This window comes from Hyposmocoma kahamanoa, unplaced genomic scaffold, assembly GCF_003589595.1.
Source record: "Hyposmocoma kahamanoa isolate Upper Pololo Valley unplaced genomic scaffold, ASM358959v1 66, whole genome shotgun sequence".
Classification (NCBI taxonomy): domain Eukaryota; kingdom Metazoa; phylum Arthropoda; class Insecta; order Lepidoptera; family Cosmopterigidae; genus Hyposmocoma; species Hyposmocoma kahamanoa.
In genome coordinates, this window is record NW_020653854.1 from 14922085 (window position 1) to 14943883 (window position 21799).

The 21799-nt window shown below is 34.6% G+C and overlaps 3 protein-coding genes across 6 annotated transcripts in view; 2 read left to right on the forward strand and 1 right to left on the reverse strand.

Annotated features, from left to right (window-relative positions):
- Nucleotides 1-12408, reverse strand: part of LOC113231734 (nuclear envelope integral membrane protein 1) — a 17919-nt gene extending 5511 nt beyond the window's left edge. Inside the window, exons 1-7 of one of the 4 annotated variants that reach the window (XM_026466224.1) lie at nucleotides 12342-12408; nucleotides 6762-6880; nucleotides 4388-4601; nucleotides 3730-3896; nucleotides 3298-3513; nucleotides 3026-3150; nucleotides 1091-1282 (exon numbers count right to left, since the gene is read on the reverse strand). In XM_026466224.1, coding sequence (XP_026322009.1) covers nucleotides 1091-1282; nucleotides 3026-3150; nucleotides 3298-3513; nucleotides 3730-3896; nucleotides 4388-4601; nucleotides 6762-6836 — 989 coding nt within the window. In that variant the 5' untranslated portion in view covers nucleotides 6837-6880; nucleotides 12342-12408. Of the gene's footprint in view, nucleotides 1-1090; nucleotides 1283-3025; nucleotides 3151-3297; nucleotides 3514-3729; nucleotides 3897-4387; nucleotides 4602-6761; nucleotides 6881-7276; nucleotides 7762-12341 lie in introns of those variants that run through there. The other 3 variants (XM_026466225.1, XM_026466223.1, XM_026466221.1) reach the window with 3 other exon arrangements.
- On the forward strand, nucleotides 7965-10721 carry LOC113231920. The gene is made up of 6 exons (XM_026466461.1): nucleotides 7965-8524; nucleotides 8869-8952; nucleotides 9239-9316; nucleotides 9584-9634; nucleotides 9926-10137; nucleotides 10638-10721. The coding sequence occupies exons 1-6, from the start codon at nucleotides 8251-8253 to the stop codon at nucleotides 10719-10721; spliced, it is 783 nt and encodes a 260-aa protein (XP_026322246.1). The 5' UTR covers nucleotides 7965-8250.
- A 1272-nt stretch (nucleotides 12409-13680) lies between the features above and the next one.
- Nucleotides 13681-21792, forward strand: LOC113231989 (frataxin homolog, mitochondrial). The gene is made up of 2 exons (XM_026466609.1): nucleotides 13681-13978; nucleotides 21526-21792. Exons 1-2 carry the CDS (start codon nucleotides 13694-13696, stop codon nucleotides 21775-21777), a joined length of 537 nt encoding a protein of 178 aa, XP_026322394.1. The 5' UTR covers nucleotides 13681-13693; the 3' UTR covers nucleotides 21778-21792.
- Nucleotides 21793-21799: the final 7 nt, after the last annotated feature.

The following is a 21799-nucleotide window of genomic DNA, read 5'->3' on the forward strand; positions in this document are numbered from 1 at the left end:
CGTGGTACCATGAGTTTGGACTTAGCTCTAAGGTTAATATTATGGATGTCTTCTTTCTTATTGAAATTATGTATATAACGATCTGTTAACTTATACTATACTACGTGAAACCTGTACTTAACCCAAAACATAACTTAGAAAGTTCGGCTTTTCTTTAAAGCTCGTATTTAACGTATTGATAAATATAAGGATAACAAGTAATATACCTCTTTCTAGTATTCATGTAGGTACATAAATATCAGGACTGAAGTTCCCGTCGCTATTTGCACTGTTGTTATTACGCGGGTGTTTTGTCTATGATTATAATTAATAGTTTACATCAGGGCAATATAATGGTTTGCATTAAAATAAGAACGTGTGTCTGCACTTCACAAATTGATTTCGATACTAGTGGGCCAACTGTCAAATCAAGAATAAAAATTTTGGTAACGCAATTATTAATCATTAAAACGTCATAATATTCATTCGTACATTCTCTGCAAAATTTTATTTTCTTTCACAATCTATCGATAAAGCTGTCGACAACAACTGAATGACTGTTTATTTTACGAAAACTGGTAGCCCTGCAATCGTCATTTTACTCCATCTACAAGAAAAGATACAACATTTTTAATTAAATTTTTTTTTTGTGAAATTACTCCACTAGTTTGTTGTATCTAATATGTATTTGTTGTATTAATAATTATACAGCATTTTGTTTTTAAAGTTAGAAGACTGGTTAGTTTGAATTTCCGACTGCTGTTTTGAATTTTGGCTGTGATATAAAGCGATATGATTCGTCAGTTTTATTTATCCGGGACTTTTCTTGGAGCATATTAAATGGATTTCATGATACTTGAATTAGCAATGTAGGTAGTAGGTAAATGGGGCTTTAAAGTGCTACATGGTATGTTAGCGACACGTTTCATAAACACGTTCTTCAATGTTAAAAATGAAAGTTAAAATGCGCGTTGACCTTGGGTGACCGGCTTTGTTATTCCACAATCCAATTAATTGCATTATGTACTCTTTCTGACTTTGTTCGGTCCTCTGGGAAGACTTTAAATCATATTTAATTGAGTAATCGGGCAGAACACTGCTTAAGCCTAACCTGAGTGCCTGCGTACGCATAGACTCTGACCTGCGAGAGTCGTTGAGCTTGAGCATGACTTTCCACTGCGCGCAATCAGGACTCGAACAGTACTTGCGCAGATTATCCAACGCTTTCTTGGTCTCACGTGCGCCTTCCTCGTAGTACTCTTCGCTGGTTAGAAGACGGAGCTTTGGCGGGAATCGACGACGCCTGGAAACGATATTAAATATATTATTCGTGTCAATCTTCTAGTGAAAGGTCTGCTTTATGTTGGTTTTCTGTTACATTCATTTTCTGAATATGTTTCAGCGGAATAATTTGGTTTAAGCCCTTCGGTACAATCGGTCTACTTTCCCGATCGGTCCATTTGTTTTTCCCGATTCGTCTATTTCCCATTTCATCTACTTTCCCGTTTTCGTATCAATTATAATAATTGAATATAAATAAATATATCCTAATGCTAAAAAGGATACATTTATATTCATTTATTATTACTGTGTTGTACAATATTGATCGCGATATGTTGAGCCCCGTACTCTTTCTTAATTTTTTATAATATCAAGTGACAGGACGAACAAGTCGTGCGCCTGATGCTATATGCCTGTCCATAATAGTTGCAGTGCCACTAAAAGTTTTAAATCGCAAAGATCTGAGGGGCACTGCCACTGCACCCTTCACCCTGAGACATAAGTTGACAAGTCCCGAGTGTCTGTAATTTCACCAGTCTGTATGACGCGAGGCGGAAAGTTATCAAGCAGTCAAACCTGAGGTTAACCTATACAAACATAGTGACATGTAACGAAATATAAAAAACTAAAACATTTAATTTAAATTGTAATGTCATTGCAGTACTGCCTAAATTTGCTTACAACAATTTAAGGGTCCAAAAACACCATATTTAGCTTCGACTGAAACTTACTTGAACACAAGAGTAATGGAATAGCCTTTCTCGTAAATATTAATTTTTTTTTTATATATATTATTATGTCGAATTTTGTACAAATCCACTTAAAGGTATAATAAAGAGTTAGGCAGATACATACATACAATTATTACTACAAATGTGAAAATAAGCATGTACTATAAGAAATGTACCGATATTCTAACTAAACGTAAACTCGAATATCCGTAATTCCGATTTATTACGCTTTCCATTACGCTTTCGAGTAACTTTGATGCTTTTTACATAGACAAAAGTAGCTTTTGTTTTGTAATCTTCGTAAAAACACATTATGAAAATTCGAGAAAATGTTATTTCGGGCAAGTGTATTTTCTGATTTCTGATAGGTAATATCATGCCGTAAAACGAGTACAACAATATTTTGTTAGTTATTGCTAACGTGTAATAAAAAAATCATTTTAAAAATAGGTTTAAAATCAAAGCAACTCTACAGTTTCTTTGTTCTAAATATTTCAATCGCTTGTGGTTCGAACAATTGAAAATGACCAAGAAGTTTATATAAGCTTCTTGAAACTGACGTAATGGGTCTCTTTCCATCTTTTGCGCATGCAATGAGTAGAAAAAGGGCAAGTAGCTATTTCATTATTTCGTGTGCTTTTATAATTTATATTTACGATTCAGTTATATTATAAATTAAATGCTATAAAACTGTACAAAATAACACTCTTAAATGACAACTATGATAACACAATATATTTGTTTAGTGAAAATATGATACAAAATCCTGTTTTCACACTTTATTGCACTAATTTTTACAAGTTATCATTTGTACTGCATATATTGGTACCGCATGATTGACAACCGCGCTGTCACTCGAACAAACGAAGACTATTGCGCGATTGATGCTCTGTATGCGATTTTAACGCTCTACAAGTGCGGACACTTTTTAGCGCGAACCCGACGTCCATGGAAAAATGTATACATATCGAGTGCATTTTCGTTTGAAGTTTGATATATTTCGAATAGCAACAATATAACAAAAAATAACTTACCAATACCCCTGAATTTTGTGAATAAGAGAATCAGGGAAATATTTAACGCATAAAGAAATAACGATGATAGCTGCTGAAGCCTCCTGGTATTCGCTACTGAAGAATATCATTAGAACTCCTACAGCCTGAAATAATAGTAAACTAGTTAATTTATCCTATCAAATAGAAGTACACTAAAGCCTATTAAATTTAGATGCTCACCATTATGCAGAATTTGAAATTTTATTTCTCTACTGAGGTAATTATTAATTCATTCTAACGATTATAAGTACCTGTAAAATCCACATAACAAGATTCTTGCTCCTCTGATTACGGGGTGGTCCAATCCTATAGCAGACTAAAAAGCTGATGAAGCTCATTATGACCGTATACCAGAACGAATACGACTGGTGTAATAGTATAATCATTCTTATATTGTCCCATAATTGTTGGAAAAGATAGACTCCTACTGTCCATCCGCCTATTAGAATTCCATATGTTAGTATTTTCTGCAAACATAAATTAGTCATTGTCAAAGTGCTGTACACTTTTCCTTGTTTTGTTTTTTGTATGCTTAGACCATTTTGACGCTGACAGTACTACGTAATAAAATAATTTATTATCAATCAATATCATTTCTATCGATTGGTAGTCAAAGTAACAAAAAAATACATTAACACTTGTGTGAATTACCAAAACAGATAAAATTGTTAGAGAATACTCACCCTAGGCAGCATTCTGCTGACATAATAAACAAGCACCATAAACGATGCAAAAACTCCGATAAACATTCCGCAAAGATAGAAGAATACAGAGTTCCCGCTCAGAGTACGGGATAAAAATATGAGGGTAATGCCCAGGCACATGAGAAACACTCTCCATATATCTACTCCTGAAATAATATTTTATCATGAAACATTTTCTTATTACTAAACATTTGTTGCACCATTGCAACCCAGTTCCGGCTGCATCAATTCTGCTCAATTGGCCCGATTAAGAAGCAGTAGCATTGCGATCGTGAAGACTAAACCCGGTGCAGTTACATAAGCCAACTCCTCCCTGGCTCAAGTATATCACCGAACCGGAGATTGGGTGAAATTGAGACTGACCCTTAGGGCGCCGTCAAATTAGACGCTTATAGAAGCTCTGCAGTGGCACCACGGTGGCGCTGCAGTCGCGCCACTTCTAACTTTCATACAATATTTAAATGCGTAGTTGCAGCATCACTGTTGTGACACAAGCGTGCCAATTTTGCAATCACAATCAGTGAACTAAAAATTATTCGCCCCACTGCGACGCTTCTACAAGCGTCTAATGTGAAGGAGCCCTTAGGGTAGCAGTGAAATAATTATCAAAGTAACTATCCTAATTTGTTATACTTACTAATAACCTGTAGTTCAATAGTATGCCTCTGTTTAGTATTAACAGCCATGCAAGTAGGTAAAAACAGATCTACGGACACAGATCTTTGGGTTTTCTGGCTAAAAGGGTTGATAACTGCCCAGCCGTAACTATCCTCTGTGTACTGCTTGAAAACTTCCTCTGGGCTACTACCAAAATACATATCGAATTCTTCATTCTTGATTTTTAAATTGAACTAAAACAAAATTTTTACAGCTTAGTTTAAAATTTTGATGTCAACATGTTGTGTTATTATTAGTTGGGAGGTCTATTTTCAACAGTGATGAATGATGATTAGAAGGGTTAGCAAATATAGGCGCTTTCAATTCGAAATGTGTAAGAACTCGAGTCGGAATGCTTGTGAGAGATAGTTAGGAGTAATTTAGGCAGCAATATGTAGTTCTAAAAACCTATCCAGATATACGTGATATTCGCTAGTGCTGTATGTGGCGAAATACAAGTGGGTATGTGGTATTTCTACTCACTTCACTTCTGTGCCGTCAGTGTATACGACCACCACGCTATAACCGTGCGTAACATGTAATCTCATTAGATAACTGTTTCGACGTCACGATCGCAAATGAATCCATTAAATACGGTAACTAATCGTCACTCATTTGTGGAGGGAATGAATTTGCTGCTGCTGCCGCGCCGTCTGGCGAAACCAATTTTGCAAAGTAAAAGATATCGCCGTCCTGGACGATATGGTGCAGTATCTTTGTTTCGCTTTAATTGCGGAACTTGATACAAATTCCCGATAGGATACCGATATCTTCGCTACCCCCTAACCACAGTGGTAGCGAATATCGCTCATATCTCAATAGGCCTCTATATTGCATAAAGCCTAATTATAACCAATATAAATAACATAGTAGTACAATCCCTTATATAAATAATAACAAGTAGGAACCTTTTCAAACAATGATATTATACTTGTTTCAAATGTTATGAAATCCTTTTTGAAACGAGCAAATGTTCTTGTTTATTTGCAACCATTATAATAAAATTATAAGTAAAGAAATATTAAGCAGTTACAATTAAAAGCAAATAGTATATTCTCCATACATATGGTACAAATTTTTCAAATAAATGCAAACTATTCTCATTCTCACTACACTCACTTTATTACATAACATTTTGTCCATATATTGAAAACGAAATATAGTAATTGTAGAAATTGAAGAAAAGTAATTGAAGAAAAAGAAACAAATGTTGCCACATCCACACCTGCTGTTTGTAGTTTGGAGCTATCGGAAATAATGGTGCAACCAACAACAATGGCACAATGTATGTAATAGTAGAGTTGTGCGAATTATACAAAAATACATACTGAATTTATTATAACATACTATGAAACTAAAGAATGGGAAAAGTCTATACTTATGTCGCAATCGCTAGGTGAGATATTTCTGAGAGAGTTTAAAGTGGTTTATTGTGTATATATAGTGTGTATATATAGTGGGATATCGCCGTCCTGGATGATATGGTGCAGTATCTTTGTTTCGCTTTAATTGCGGAACTTGATACAAATTCCCGATAGGACATTCCTTCTAACATTGGGTTATCAAGTGACCATGATAAAAAACAATACACAATGTTTAGAATGCAATTAAAATACAATATGAATATCACTGATTTCATATAATATTAATGAATAAACATATTAACTTTAATATGTTTGTAATACAGTTAGGTCAGACTCAGTAAAATTATATTTATTTTGTATATGTTAACTTCCATACAACCTGTGTTTTCACAAGTAAATTCATTATGACTATGATAAGTATGTAAAAAAAGCATGGTATCAATCTATTAGTATATGTATGTGTAAGTTCATCATCATCAAGTAAAGCAAACATAACCAACAAGTATGTTATCAATGAAACGAGAATAAATCACTTACAGAAATAGCCACAATTAGTAAACATGTTGGCTAAATTTGAAAATTTGCAATTCCGTATTTGGGTGGAATTCCTTTTTTGCTCTTCAAGTGCAATATTGGGTAATTAAAGATTAAAATAAAATTTGTAGACCTCATTTTAATTATAAAATAAAGGTATAATCACTGATTGTGTATACAATTATTTCTAGTAATTCTGTTTTTTGTGCCTACTCAACAGTTCACATTGACGGAGGTAACAAGGTTTACGAATTTAGGTGACGATAAGCAATTCATCTAAAATAGTCACAAAGATAATATCATAATTAAAAAATATCAATAGAAACTATCAAGAGTTTGCTATTGGTCATGAATATAAAAGAGCAAATGTAAATGGGCTACTAATCATAACAGCCCAAATGGTAGCATCAATTAACAATAACATGAGAAAAATAGCAAAAGTATTTTTTTGCTTACCTTTATTGTTTGCCATAAAGCTAATACACTCTTAGGTGTTCCAGAGTAACAGTAGATGTCAACTTTTTGGCCCATAGTGCCATCCTTTTCAATAGTTGTAGATCCGCCTAACCAATGTGCTTAAAATAAAGTATAATAATAAGTCCATAAGTGTGGTTAAAACGAACCAACAGACAGAAAAAGAAAGGAAAACCAGATAATAATAACAAAGTATTTAACTATTTTAGAATCTTGTTTCAAAATATAGTATTGCTTTAGATATAAAGTTTTGAAAAAATTTGTGGACTTTCTCAACATGCAAAAAAAACACTAGTACTGAATATAAAAAGCACCTATAGACTTTGGTTAGAATATAAAAAACTAAAATATCAAACTCTAAAATATCATAGCATTACTGCTTTATACAATTTTTATTTATTTCATATTCAAATCATCAAAGTGGTACTCGTCATCTACAGACTTAATATAACTTTAAATTTAAAGCCTATAACACGCTTGTTTTTTAATGAACATACCGTTATAATTTGATGAATTAGCTTGTGTAAATAGTACACAAAACCACAATAGAAAAGCACAACTACAAACTCGAATTTCCATGTTTTTCTTTAATTTAGGAACTTTCAACTTTATACACTACAAAACAGTTTTATTCTTTCATATCGTCAAAAGATTTTATTTTTCTGTGTAAATACTACATTTAATATTACAACAACAAAGCAAACGACAGATAAAATGGAAAATCGTATGACACTAAATTTGACACACAACCAGACACAACTCCACAGAATACTATATGCACAACTCAATTCGTTTGTCACCATCGTGTCAGTTCGAAGTTTTTTGGGCAACATGCAGGGGATGCTTTAAATAAGTGGCCGCCATTAAGGACGTAGAATAGATGCTTTTAAAAGCTGCCATCTATTATCAAGTAGATAGAATTAAGGTGAACAAGAATCAATCATGAATCAAATCTTTTAGCAGGAAAATCGAATCGGCACATTATTAACACGTTCCCTGTGCATGCATCATATGTGATGCATTTCGAGGTCCAAACGACACGTGAGTGCACCACATATGAGACACGACCCTTTGTAAATTTAAAAGTTTTTCAAAATTTGCACGTGTAAGCTAGATCATCTTTATTTGCTTGCACGTATGGACCACAAAAATTGTGACAATAAGCAAGTGGTACCGGACACGGCCGGTAATCTACCTATAGAAAACCGCTCGCAATAGCGGCCATCTTTTTTAATGAATAATGACATTTGTCATTTTTGTTTCCTTGCTGTGATTGGCTGCCGCAGGCGTAGGTAGCCTTTCCGCCATCTTGGGTAGTGATCGTAGTATTTTACACGTTGTTATTGTTTTGTTGTTTTCACCTTGTAGTGGCTTGTAGCTTGTTTGTACAGGTTCGGATCGAGTGAAGACGTGACGTGCTTATCCTCTCCGTTAATTCTGTATTGTGTGTTTGTATTTTGCTTCATACAAAATGTACGAGTGTTGTGTATGTAAAAGTTCACGACAGGACGCTATTTTACATCATTTTCCTCGCACTGAGAAAAGACTCATGAAGTGGTTAAAGTGTCTAAATCGTGATAATCTGAAAAAGTTATCACCAGAAGAACTTTCAAACGTTTTTGTATGTCAAAAACACTTTGAAAAGAGGTTTATTACGCCGAAATCACGTCTCATAGGCAGTGCATATCCATGTTTGTTTACCGAAGACGAGATTTCCTCTGGAATACCATCACAGGACAATGCCGGTAAGTTTTAAGTACAGACTTTACTATAGCCTTCTAATCTCTACGTCCTAACAGACTTTTAATATGAGCTTAGCCCGTAGTTGCTTTGTAGAAATAAAATATTAATAACTATAACCGTCATCTAAGAAACAAATTCGCAATTGCCGACGTTGGTGTATCCAGCGTTAATAACTTATAACAATTTAAGTACTTACTTAATTTTAAAACTAAAGAAATAGTATTGAGTTTTGAATTGTTTGTTTATACCTGCATGTGTTAGTGTTTATACCCGGATGTGTCCTAGTTCGAAGGAATAACTTTTAATGTTATTAATATTAATTGTTTTGTTTATTTTGCACTTACAGAAAACATGGATATTGATTTGGAGCATAGTTACTCGCGTAAAAGACACTTTGACCACACATACTTTCAAAGGGAACCACTAAAAGGTCAGTAATGCAGTTTGTATTACTGTAACATTTTCTAGTAAAACTGTTGAAATGGATTTATTGCATGTAAATTTATATTCTGACATATTGGCCCCTTTACTGGTTCGATATTATAGTATGCGATAATATAGTATACATAATGCTTGTTGCAAATAAATAACAAGTTATTATTTTCAACTATCACCTATCACATTTATTTAACTCTCACTCATAAACACACAGAATACCAAAATACCTTCAGGAGAGACTTGCATAAAATTATAGTGTGTAATTTCTCACGTTTCAGAAGTAATTGCCTCTAGCTCCAGTGAGTCTCAGAATGTGCCTGGCCCATCGCAAATTTCACCGCCTAAACAGGACTTAGGTAATGGAATTTTTTTGTTGGACTCAAGTTATAAAGGATAGTTTAAACGGTGTGTCAACTTTTCATTTTTTACACAATTCTGAAGCAACTTGTACTTATAGACCATCAGTGAGTGTGGACAAATGGTGCTACAATCTCTCCCACAATACCTCGTTTATTGTAGATGTTAATTATGTATGTTTATTGTGATCTATTTTATAAACATCATCTATCTGTTTTATATGATGGAAACATCTTGTTTCTCAACAGTACCTAATTATTTTTCAGTTAATCCTGTAATCATTGAACCAGTGATGAATGAAGCATTTCAAGCCTCTGGTAAGTAATTTTGAGTTATTATTGTTGTATTATTACCACATGAATATGTTTGCAATGAACCTTTATTTACTCCATGCTGGATATGCAGAGGTCCTGAGTTTGTTCCCTGTTCAGACATTAATTTTCTTTGTATTATGTAACCTAGTATATTCTTCTAATAACCTTATGTATAGTCGAAAATACAACAAACTTGTAACATACAACATAATATGTAAGTGTGCAGCTGCATGTTGTTATAATGTTTTACATTCCATAGTACTTGACTTCATCATTCACTTTTGTGTTTTCCAGGCTTGGATACAGTCAGAATTGCTAAGGATCCGAAACCTATGAGAAGACGTTTAATCACGAAAGTAAAAGATTTGTTACCAACATGCAAAAGTATTTATAAAGAATACAAAAAGTCTAAACAGCAGGCCGATTTTCATCGAAGAGCTAAGAGAGCCCTTCAGTTTAATAAGAAAATGTCGTTCGAAAAATTAACAAATAAAATGAATCCTTATGCAAAAAACAACAACAACATAACAAATATTGAGTTGTTTTATTTATTTTATTTTATCGTATTATTTTATATAAATGAAATGGAACCCCTAACCACCTTTTTTTTTTTAAAGTATGGATGTATACGTTCTGCTCCTTTGCAAGACAATATCGTCTACCTATTAAAAAAAAATGGAATGTCAGTCGACATTAGTATCACAGATTAAAAATAATTCTTACTACTGAAAAAAAAGTACTACAGTGAGCAGTCTGAACGTAGTTCACTAAGTAGTCTGTGGTACCGGATGACTTTTTAACCAATGTTGCCAGATTATTACTATCAAAATAAATCACGAAAAATATTTATTATTTTTTTATTACAAGTTAGAAAGATCTAATTATTGACTTGCGTATACGGCACGTGATAATAAAAACTAAACAATAATCAAATAAACAATGTCATAAAACCCAAGAAACAATAATTATCTAGTAAGCACAACTAAAATCATTATTTAATGGCTAGCATTGTAGCAATGAAGGCACAATGCTTTTTTACACATCAAACATTCGGTGTCCGTTTGCTTTGCCTTTCTACGAGCTTCTGTAGGTGTGTTGCCTTGTTCAGTCATAATTTTGTAGCAACCAACACAACGCTTTCTGGAAATTTTGGTAGCACATCGGCATGGGATTTTGGTCAATTCATGGCGGGAATAGTTAGATGTCATTGATGGCCCAGCTAACGGCTCAGCATCTTGAATTTCCAGATGACTGATAATTATTTCATGACCTGTCAGCAGTGTCATTTTATTATTTCGATGGAGGTCCTTGTAGATCAAAATTGCATTTACAACAGCTACCGACATCAGATCATCCGCAATTTTTTTATACCAAAAACAAGTTTTGCGAACGGGCGAATTGTAACTTGCGAGCTGATCAGCTATATCAATGCCCTTCTTGCCGGGATTGTAATCTAATACAATTTTAGGTTTCATGATTGGCCTGAAACCAGTGGACATTGCCATTTGATGATCATGACATGTTGGTAAAATCAAAACTTTGTCAAACACTTAGATAACTATATAACTCGTAACACTTTATAATAAACTTTCACTAACTTTTTCTATCTTTTCACGGTATAGACTACACATAGACTACAGATATTTAACTAAAACATCTGTCAAAATGACTCTAAACGTGCATGAATTATATGTAATGCATTAAGTAAACAACTAGTACGTGCATGCACCATATATGTGGCATCAAGTAAAGAGCTCATACGTGCGTGTATCATATATGGGGCACTCGGGAAAAATTAGATAATGGAAAGGGAGTTTATGAAAATGAGTTTTCTATCCATAAATGTATTAATATATATCAATTCCGACGTATTTGCAAAAAAAAAAATTGCACGTGAGGGGTCAATTTTTGATTTCTAGTTCCACAGGGAACGTGTTAAATAATTATTAGGTGATTCTTTGATCTTAAAAAGCCTGTCTTTGATCGTATGCATAAGTGTTTAATAAAATATTTGTACTACAAACGGAATTTTGGTTAGTGCTTTACATAGTTAACGCTAAAAGTTAATGTCAAATCTAAGTAAGGAGAGAGAGGCCATTTAAATTTGAAGAAAATATTCTCCCTCTAAAAGTGGCAAACTAGTGGATGAATCCGGTTTCGCGCACTTTCCGGTAACCGATTTCAATAAGACTTGGCAAATAGATGTAAGTCCACAAACTTTTGAGGTCAGCTTTTTAGTACTCTGTACTGACATTATTATTGATATTTTTGATGACCCTACACTCCTATAGATAAGACAGGTTGTCAGTTTCCATTAAGTGCACAAGAACTTCTCAAACATTTGGAATTTTACAATAAGTAATATTTACAATTAAAAGCCATGTCATCATACTTTTGGAAAAGTATACATTTATTTTTTGTTAAAGTTGACTGTTTTGTGTAATTATTAATGTATCTTTGTTTAGATTTAGTTCTGGTTTAGATAAAAGCTAAAATAATAAACCATGCTGCATAGATCAATAACAAAGCACGGACTTGTATACTATTACTAAACTGGACTGCGCACTAACATAATAAAACGAGCGGAGAGAGAGGCTTCAAAATAGTAATGCGTCACTTTCTAATGTTTTTTACATTTTAGTTTTTACAGGAATGTGGCCACTTGGATGACCAAAACTAGTAATATTATTTTATAATACAATTGGTATACTTATTTGCTAGGCTACTTTATAATAGAAGGATGATAGAAGATTTGAAGTTCAGAAAAAGTGGGCAGTTTTATATGAAGTTTATGAAGTATCCGTATAACAAAGTCAATGTCATTGTAATGTCAACTTTTTTTTTTTTCAAAACGACTGTGTGACCAGATTTAGCAGGATCCTGCTACTCTAGCGGCCCCTAATTTAAGGCTTATAATAGCAAGAAAAAGTAGGCAGTTTTTAGCAGGATCTAATAAAACATTAGCAGATATTTACTGATTACAAAACCAAGTTTTACATGGTTACTTAGTAAGAAATGTAAACAAAATTCTACCATTTTGAAGTAATGTCTTATTTTTCTTAACGTACTGATAATTCTAGTACCATTTTAGAGAATTTCCCAAACATGTCGTTAGTCCAGATGTACAGGGTATTAACTCAAAAACACAGATTCTTCAGGAGTGCAATTTTAAAGTTTTTTCTAACATTATTTCAGCCGCTATTGGTTTTTCCTCACATGTATATATTTAAAATTTAAACCTAAACATTTAACAATATTTTCAAATACTTCTTATTCAGTTCCGTAGTTTTGGACAAAGTCTTGAAATTGTTCAGAGAGATTTATAATTTTGCCCTTTTGAAAATAAAACACGTTATTGAACAAGTCAGCCCCATTACAAAAACATTTAAAAAATCCAGACAGATACAGTTTGATGTACCTAACCTAACCTAATCAATCATGTATACAAAATTTTCGCGGCACTACACGTTGGCTCCGATAAGACTGATTGAAACCACCTAACATTAAATGTACGGATACCAGGTTGTGCAAATAACCGCGCCCTGTTAAGAGTGTTAAGTTCCGTCCGAACACACTCCATGAACAAATGATTCGGTGAGGTCAACCTCTGCATCCAATACAAAAATTTATTTAAAGGAATGTGTACGGATTGAAGCCTATGTGCACTGATAAATAATGACCCCTGCTTAATTTAACTATGTTCAGGTACATGAAGGTACCTAATGAAAAAAAAACACATTACGTAAAAAATGATTGCACTCTATATTTCTATAGATCTTGTAAGTGTTCTTGGAAGATATATGCGGTAAAGGGTTAAAATATAGATTAGAAAATTTATTATATAGGTTAAACAATGATTAAATCAATACAATGGCCGTTTATTTCTATAAAAATTGTGAAATATTCATTAGCATAATTCTAAAAAAATTAAAAAAAGCTTAGTAACTTTTACAAGTTTTTAGCCGAGCAGGATCATCAATTTAAATCTGGTCACACTACACAACAATGTCAACATAACCTCTCGTATCGAAGTTGCTTTAGCTGACCTCTAAAACTTTTATAATGCTTCGAAGTATTTTGCGTACCAGCCGTTGTCTGGCACGGAGACAAATCAATAGTCTAGCCTTAGCCATTCCTCAATATTCAAGTGCTAAAACGATTAAATACAGTTGCAAGTCTCCTTTAATTCGAAGACTTTCTGCATCATCTGATAATCCTCAGGCAGAATATGTGGATCCTGTAGTATTTGAGGAAGTTTGCAATGAAACTTTGGAGTCTTTGTGCGACTATTTTGAAGAATTGATCGACGAGAACCCTAATTTTAAAGGTGCTGATGTAACATACAGTGTAAGTAAAGATCTTTGGATTTTCGTGTTATAATTTCTACGAAAATCTCCTAATTAAAAATAGTTTTATAAATATTTTATCTAGTTGTATTTTTTTTATAAACTTGTTTTTAATAAGGCCTGTAACACTTGGGTGTCAATGTCGGCCTTGTGATGTCAATCCCTGTGGACTATCAGTCCGCTATATCGCGTCGCCTCGCAGTGAGAGACAAGGCCTCACATATGAGTACAGAGTTTTAGCCCTCTTCGTCAATGGATCACTCAACATGATGTTCAACTCCCCGACCTGCCAAACATCCCCCAATCGAAATTGGTTTCTCAGAGCGACACAATGGCCACATTCCATTAAGTGCAGCACATCCTCAAGTCTGTTACAGAATTTACATAGTGGAGATTCCGCTCTTCCCATTAGATAGCAGAACTTATTTAAGGGAAGGTGGCCAGTACGCAATCTAAAAGCCAAGACCAATACATTTCTAGAAAGTGCGCCGTCCACAAACCAGGGCTGTGGATGCACTTGAACAGTGTTGTACCAAATCCCCCTCACTGCAGAATTCTCACCATAGATCTTACTCCACATATCCATATTTAACTCTCTTACAAATGGGATTATTTCTGCAGCAAGAGGTTTACATGACGGTTCCATGGATTCCGTGATAGCCTCTCTTGCTAATTTATCTACTATTTCATTGCCTTCTAGTCTGATGTGTGATGGAACCCATTGCAGCATTATACATATATTCTTGGACAACAAATCAACTAGCAATATCATAGCTTCATAAGCTGTGGGCATACCTTGGCCTCCCAAAACACATTGGACTAAGTGTTGTAATGCACTTTTGGAATCTGTAAGAATAACGACTTTACTAGTATCTACAGAGTTAGCAAAGGATAAAGCTTCTACTAATGCAGTTAACTCTGCTCTCATTATGCAGGACTCCTGACATAATCTTAGTTTAAGTACATTTTGTTGTGGATCAAAAACGGCTGCTCCCACGCCATTTGTACCTTTGGAACCATCAGTAACAATTTTATAGTAATCTCCATATTTATTTGTGACCAGGTTTAATACTATTTCTCTTAAAGTCCTAATATTGTTTTGTCTTTTTGGTGTTGTCATATTACACATCTTATACTTTATACATTTTCTTACATCTAATGAGGAAATCCATGTTAAACATTTCTAGTTTATGGTTTTTGTACATCTCAATATCTTTTATACTTTTGCAAACTTCTACTAGAATTGGTCTTGACTTATTAACCCAATACCTATTTCTGATATTGCTACATTCAGCTATAAGTTCCTGCATACTTTTCAAACTCACTTTGCTGGTGAGTGATGCTGTGGATAACCAATATCTGCAAGCTAACCAGTGTCTTCGCATTGCTAAGGGAGGTAGCGCTAGCTCGCACCCCGTTGCATGAATGGGCGTAGTTTTAATAAAGCTTCCACAGATACGTAATGCTTTATTTTGGATAAGGTCCAGTTTGTGCAAGTGACATTTCACGGAGTTGGCATATAAGAAGCTCCCGTAATCGATGCGACTTCTCAAATAGAGATATGTACAACCTTCTCATGTACTTCGGGTGGACGCCCCAAGAACTACCTGCTAGAATTTTTAATATATTGAGGTGCTTGTAAACTTTTTCGCATAGCTCGTTAATAAGAGTACTCCAGGGCAATTTCGAGTCCAACCATAAGCCACTCAGAGCTTCAAATCGTAAAGATCTGAGGGGCACTGCCACTGCGCCCGTCACCCTAGGACATAAGTTGACAAGTCCTACGTGCCTGTAATTTCACCAGCACCCTTACCCGTCAAACCGGAACACAGTAATGCTGACATTACTGTTTGGCGGCAGAAATAGGTAAGATGGCAGTACTAACCTGGACGAACTCTTTCACAAGACGCTCTACTACTACTAAAATAAACATTTACATTATACTAGTACTGTTGATGTGGGAGGCAAAACAGCCAGGCTCACATAGCATTGAGCGTGTCACGTTAATCAGATGCAACTTCGAGTTGCATCGAGTTGAAAAACAGGACAGTGTGAGTTGAGCCTAAGTGTAAAGTGTAAAGGTAAACTTTTAATTGCAACAGTTTTGCTGCAGTTTGCTGCTCAATTTGTCAAAATCATCACTTGAAAAGCGCGCGATTCCATATTTGCAAAAACTGAAGTTTGTACCTCAACAATGAGAAAATAGAAATGTATATGCTATAGGCGAAAGACATGACGCGTCACGACGCTTGACGAAGCCTTCGCGACGCGTCATGTTTTTCGCAGAGACGTCTGCGCCAGTGTGAGTTGAGACTTACGTTACACTTTGGATTAAAGTTAACATTAAATGTGATGTTTTACGGGTATAAACAATTTCTCAGTAATCATTGTATTCTGTGTGTGTAAAACCATAGGGTATTGAGACAAGTTTGGTAATTCTCTATAAACGTAGCAGCATGACTTGTAAGGCTGCGTTCCCACTTTGACGTGACGACATTATGGTCGTGTAGTTTAAAGTATCTTGGCTTGTATATTTAAATGGAGTTGTTCACATGTAGACACAACACGATTAATGTCGATCGCGACTTTTTTTAAGTTATGCCTGTCTATCACAGACTGTCTAGGCAATGGGAAGAGCTAGAGCGACAGCCGTCAGATGATAAATACAACGTCACAATATTTGACTTTTCTATCGTTACTCAATACCACACCATTAATATCTAATTCTACAGTGAATTCTCTACTGGATTTGTTAAAAAAGCAAACTTTACTTTTATGTTCAGAGATGCATAACCCAATATTTCGTAATTCTTTTGCAAAATCAGATTAAAATTTTAATATCTCTTACTGGATATCATTGCCATGCACCGTCTCATACAGAACAAAATCATCGGCGTACTGCAATATTTTTACGTCTGTATCTAATTTAGTGAGATTCATGGAGACGATATTGAACAATAATGGGGATAAGGGATCGCCTTGAGTTAAACCTCTGTTTGATTGTCTAGCAAAAAGGTTATTATTGGACAATTGAACTATCAGAGTTCTATTAGTTAGGAAATTCCACAGATACTTGCAGATTTTTGCCCCCACTCCAATATTCATCAGCACACTCACCAGTGCAGAGACATTCACATTGTTGTATGCATTACAAACATCCAAAAAGCATGCTAGTGTAGGGGATCCTTTTGAAAATCCCAACTCTACATCTGTTACGATACTCAATAGACAGTCTACACATGAATGCGCTCTCCTAAAGCCTACAGATGCTGGAGATAGCAAGTCTCGACTTTCAACGTGCCACTCAATTCTTTTCATAAGGATGAAATGAAAGAGTTTGCACGGGCAGGACATAAGAGACATGGAGCGTAACGATGATAGAGAGTTGGGGTCACGATATGGCTTCAATATGGGAATTATTTTTATATCGCTCCACTGGCTAGGAAATTACCCCTATGTTTAAAATTAAGTTGTAAATACTTAATAAAAATGTTTTTGCAGGACTCTGGGAAACCCGACTGGGAAGATGAAATAGCATTGAATAGGAAAAGTCATCAACACCAGGGGCTGAATCATTGCGTTTTATGCAGTTATTCAATTCCGCTACAGTTATTTCGTTTTCTAATAAGCTGTTGGGAATGTCTCTTATATCGGGCGGTTTATCTCTAACTGAGTCAGGAGTTAGTGACATAAGTAGTTCTTTAATTTTATCGGGAGCTATACTATTCTTATTACACCTTTTGCCCTTCATCCAGCTCATTCTGCGCCACATTTCTTATGATAACGTTTCCTCTCCAATACCAGAACAAAATTCTTTCCAACCTTTGCATCTAGTAGTTTGTATGCTTACGGGCTACTGAGAGTTTATTTTTGTATATGGTGTAATTATCAGGCGTTGGGTTTCGTCTTACATGTGACGTGTGTGTGGCGACGTTCTGCAACTGCTTTTGATATATTACAATTCTAATACGGTTTAGGTCTAAATTTCGAGCTGGGATCTTGACAACTTTTAACCCATCGAGTACATGACCAGAAATAGAGACGAAATGTCATTTAATTTGTTTGAAAACTATTCTGCCATATCATTACTGTGACAACTGCGCACTGTGATTCCCCCATAGGCCATAAATCAAAAAAAATCATTGGCTTATCCCGGTTAGATCAACTCACTAAGTTAGTAACTAGTTAACAAGCTTCCAAAAACTATAAATATCAATGTAATTAGGTCACGTTATCATTCACTTTTGTGCATCGGAAGTGAGCGCATCGCGAGACTAATTATCACCACGTGTGAGTCATCGAAACTTAATCACTTTGTTTTTGAGTGTCACTATTCCAAATCAAGTGTTTACGTGTTGTGAAAGCATGGAGATCCAAGAGCATGGTATGTACTTTTATTATCAATTTTTTTTAATTTTTTTTATGCATATTTTTTTTTATATAATTTTTTTATTGAAGGCAGTTTTTTGGTGAAAATTTTTGGCATAACTTAATTTCCTTTAGACCTACAACTTTTGGCTGCGCTGAGCTGCACCTGAGGTATATGGTTTTTGAATAAGGAGTATGTCCTTATTAAGAGCTATAAGTTTCATTTGCATCTTGCTGCCTCTTCTTGGCTTAAAGGGGTGTCAAAGTATGCATGTCCATAGTATTGAATTTTTAATTTTTTTTTAAGTTCAGCTTTCATATTGTTTTAGGTACATTTTTCAAATGTTCTGTATCGAGGATGACAATTTTTGATATTTGGCACTCTAAAGTGGGTAATCCAAATGAAAAAATGCAACACGTCCTGAGCACTTTGACCGAAACATCATCCCTTTCTGACGACATCGAAAATATTGATTTAGAGACTTTAAGCCTTAAAATTAAGAATATTTGTAAACGAATTTCCCACTACTGGGCAAAGTCGAATCGTACTAGATCTAAATTCTTAGAAAAATATTCAGATTGGCTGCATGTCGTTGAAAATATTGATGTACAGCGAACTGAGTTACGTGTATCTCAGAGCTTTGACGAAGTTAAACCATCAACTTCTTCATCGCATGGCCGTCCGAGAATTAACTTTGACGACACCAGTAAACGTACAAAAAGGAGAAGATTGGCTAGTTTGTCTAACCAAGACCCTTCTCTTGTACAGTCATTGCTCAATGCGTCCGATAGCTTGTCTTGTCCTGAAATCGATTCTAGCGAAGTTTTATCGCTCATTGTTGAAGCTCAGTTAACTCGACATCAATATATATTAGTAAAGAAATTTATAGACAATAAGTTTTCAAAAACCATTTTCCCATCTTACCAAAGTGTCGTGGAATCTAAAAAACACTGTTATCCTTCAGATATTACTGTTACAGAATCATCCGCCGAAGTCGAACTTCAAAGTTTATTAGATCATACTGCCAATCGGATTCTCAAGTCTCAAAAAGATGTTTTGGATAGTGTACCTAATGAGTCTCTAGATAAGATATCTTTGATAGGGAAATGGGGTTTCGATGGCAGTACAGGGCATTCAGAATATAAACAGTGTTTTTCTGACTCCACTCTTGAAGACAGTAGCCTGTTTGTCACTTCAGCTTGTTTTGACAACAGATAACAAAGAAAATTCAGTAGTTTTGTGGAAAAATCCTCGTCCTTCATCAACTCGATACTGTCGTCCTATACGCCTCCGATATTTGAAGGAATCGACTGCAGTGTCAGTTGAGGAAGAAGCTCATTTTAAAGATAAAATAAGGAACTTGCAGCCTACTGTTTTCAAGGAAGAAGATCGCGAATATCGCATTACTCATTGTTTGCAACTTACTATGGTAGATGGTAAAGTGTGTAATGCACTTAGTGGTGTTTCTTCATCAAAATGTTTTATTTGTAACGCCTTGCCCAGTGAAATGAACAAAATTGACGAATGTTTAAATAAGGAAGTCGATGAGAGTAAATATGAATTTGGTTTATCACCTCTTCACGCGTTAATACGTTTTTTTGAATATTTTGTTCATGTCGCGTACAAGTTAGATGTTAGGAAATGGCAAGCTAGGTCCGCTAATGACAAAATGCTTGTTGCTGCAAAAAAATCATATGTTCAGACTCAATTTAGAGAAAGATTAGGGCTTATAGTGGATAAGCCTAAAAGTGGCGGAAGCGGAACATCAAACGATGGTAATACAGCCAGGCGGTTTTTCTCGAATTCAGAAATTTCCGCTGAAATTACTGGGATCAAGAAGGATCTCCTAGATCGTTGCTGGATCATCCTTCAATGTTTAAATTCGGGATATAATATTAATAAGACGAACTTCGAAGAGTTCGCTTTAGAGACGGCTCGGCAGTTAGTTGCCGAGTATCCGTGGTATAACATGCCTGCTTCCGTTCACAAAGTTCTAATTCATGGTGCTAATGTTATAGATTACGGTTTGTTGTCAATCGGAGAGTTGTCTGAAGAAGCAGCTGAAGCGACTAACAAATACATCAAGTCTTTTAGAAAAAATCATACGCGTAAAATGAGTCGCATTGTGACCAACACAGATTTAGTAAATAGGCTACTTCTTCATTCAGATCCCTTCATAACAGGTCTACGAAAGTTACCTGTTAAAAAAAAAGGTGTACTGTCAAAAGCTGTATTAGACTTGTTATGTATTTAAAGTTAATATTGTTGAGATTTAATGTATTTTGGTATAATTTGTGTTTTGTTTGTATTTTGTAAAATGAACTTTTTTATGTATTTTTATTGTTTTAATTTATTCATTTGTGGTTATTGTTAATACAAATAATCATTATTTACACAGTTTTACCATTAAAAGTCGCAGTATAAAATGTTTTAGATACATCGTCTAAAAACAAAATTACTGCGAGACATTTTTACACCTAAATATTGTCAAATATTTTTTAAAATGTATAATTTTATTAATTTACGTTTACCTAATCATATTTTAACGTAATAAAATAAAAAAATAATAATAATTTCGGAGTTACGTATTTATGACCGCCTTAGTATGGAGCGTGAATCACCGTGCTGCGCTCCGATTGGCTAGCCGGAGTTCGAAACAATGGGTGTCGTCAACTGTTTCACTTCAAATCGACTAGTTAACTTGAGCTTTGCTATAATGGACGAAAATTGCAATATTTAATATTTAATTACCGATGAAATGTGATTCCGTTTGTTTTGTAATTAGATGTTTTGCTGTGTTTCCCACAACAACTGTATTTGTCGCACTGAGCTTTTTTAAAGTTTCTTTTTCGAACGACAGGTTATATTATTTATAGGCCATATCATAATATGGCTATGATATTCAAATGCGACACTCAATATTATATGATCTCTTCCAAACGTTTCATTAGTCACCTTCCAGTTACACTTTTCTGCAATATCTACCGAAACAAAAGTAATGTCTGGCGACGCTAGTTGTATGTAACTGGTTAAAAAATATATTACTTTTCTTTTTTTATACATATATTTTTAACAGCTGCATGTTGTTTTTGTTTTCTCATATACTAGATACATTATAATGATGTTTGATTTTTAACAATAAACGTTTTAAAATGTGTACAATGAATTTTTTGTTTCAGGACGGTGTATTAACAGTAGCATTTGGTCCACCACATGGGACCTATGTAATAAACAGGCAAACTCCAAATAAACAAATTTGGCTAAGTTCGCCAACTTCAGGGCCTAAGCGATATGACTTAGTTTTAAAAAATAATGGTTACTGGATCTACAAACATGATGGTGTACCATTACATAGACTTCTACAAGAAGAAATATCAAAAATAGTCAAGAATAAAGTTGAATTTGAAAACTGTGCTCATAGCTTAGTGTGACAATTTTGTTGCTATTATTTAT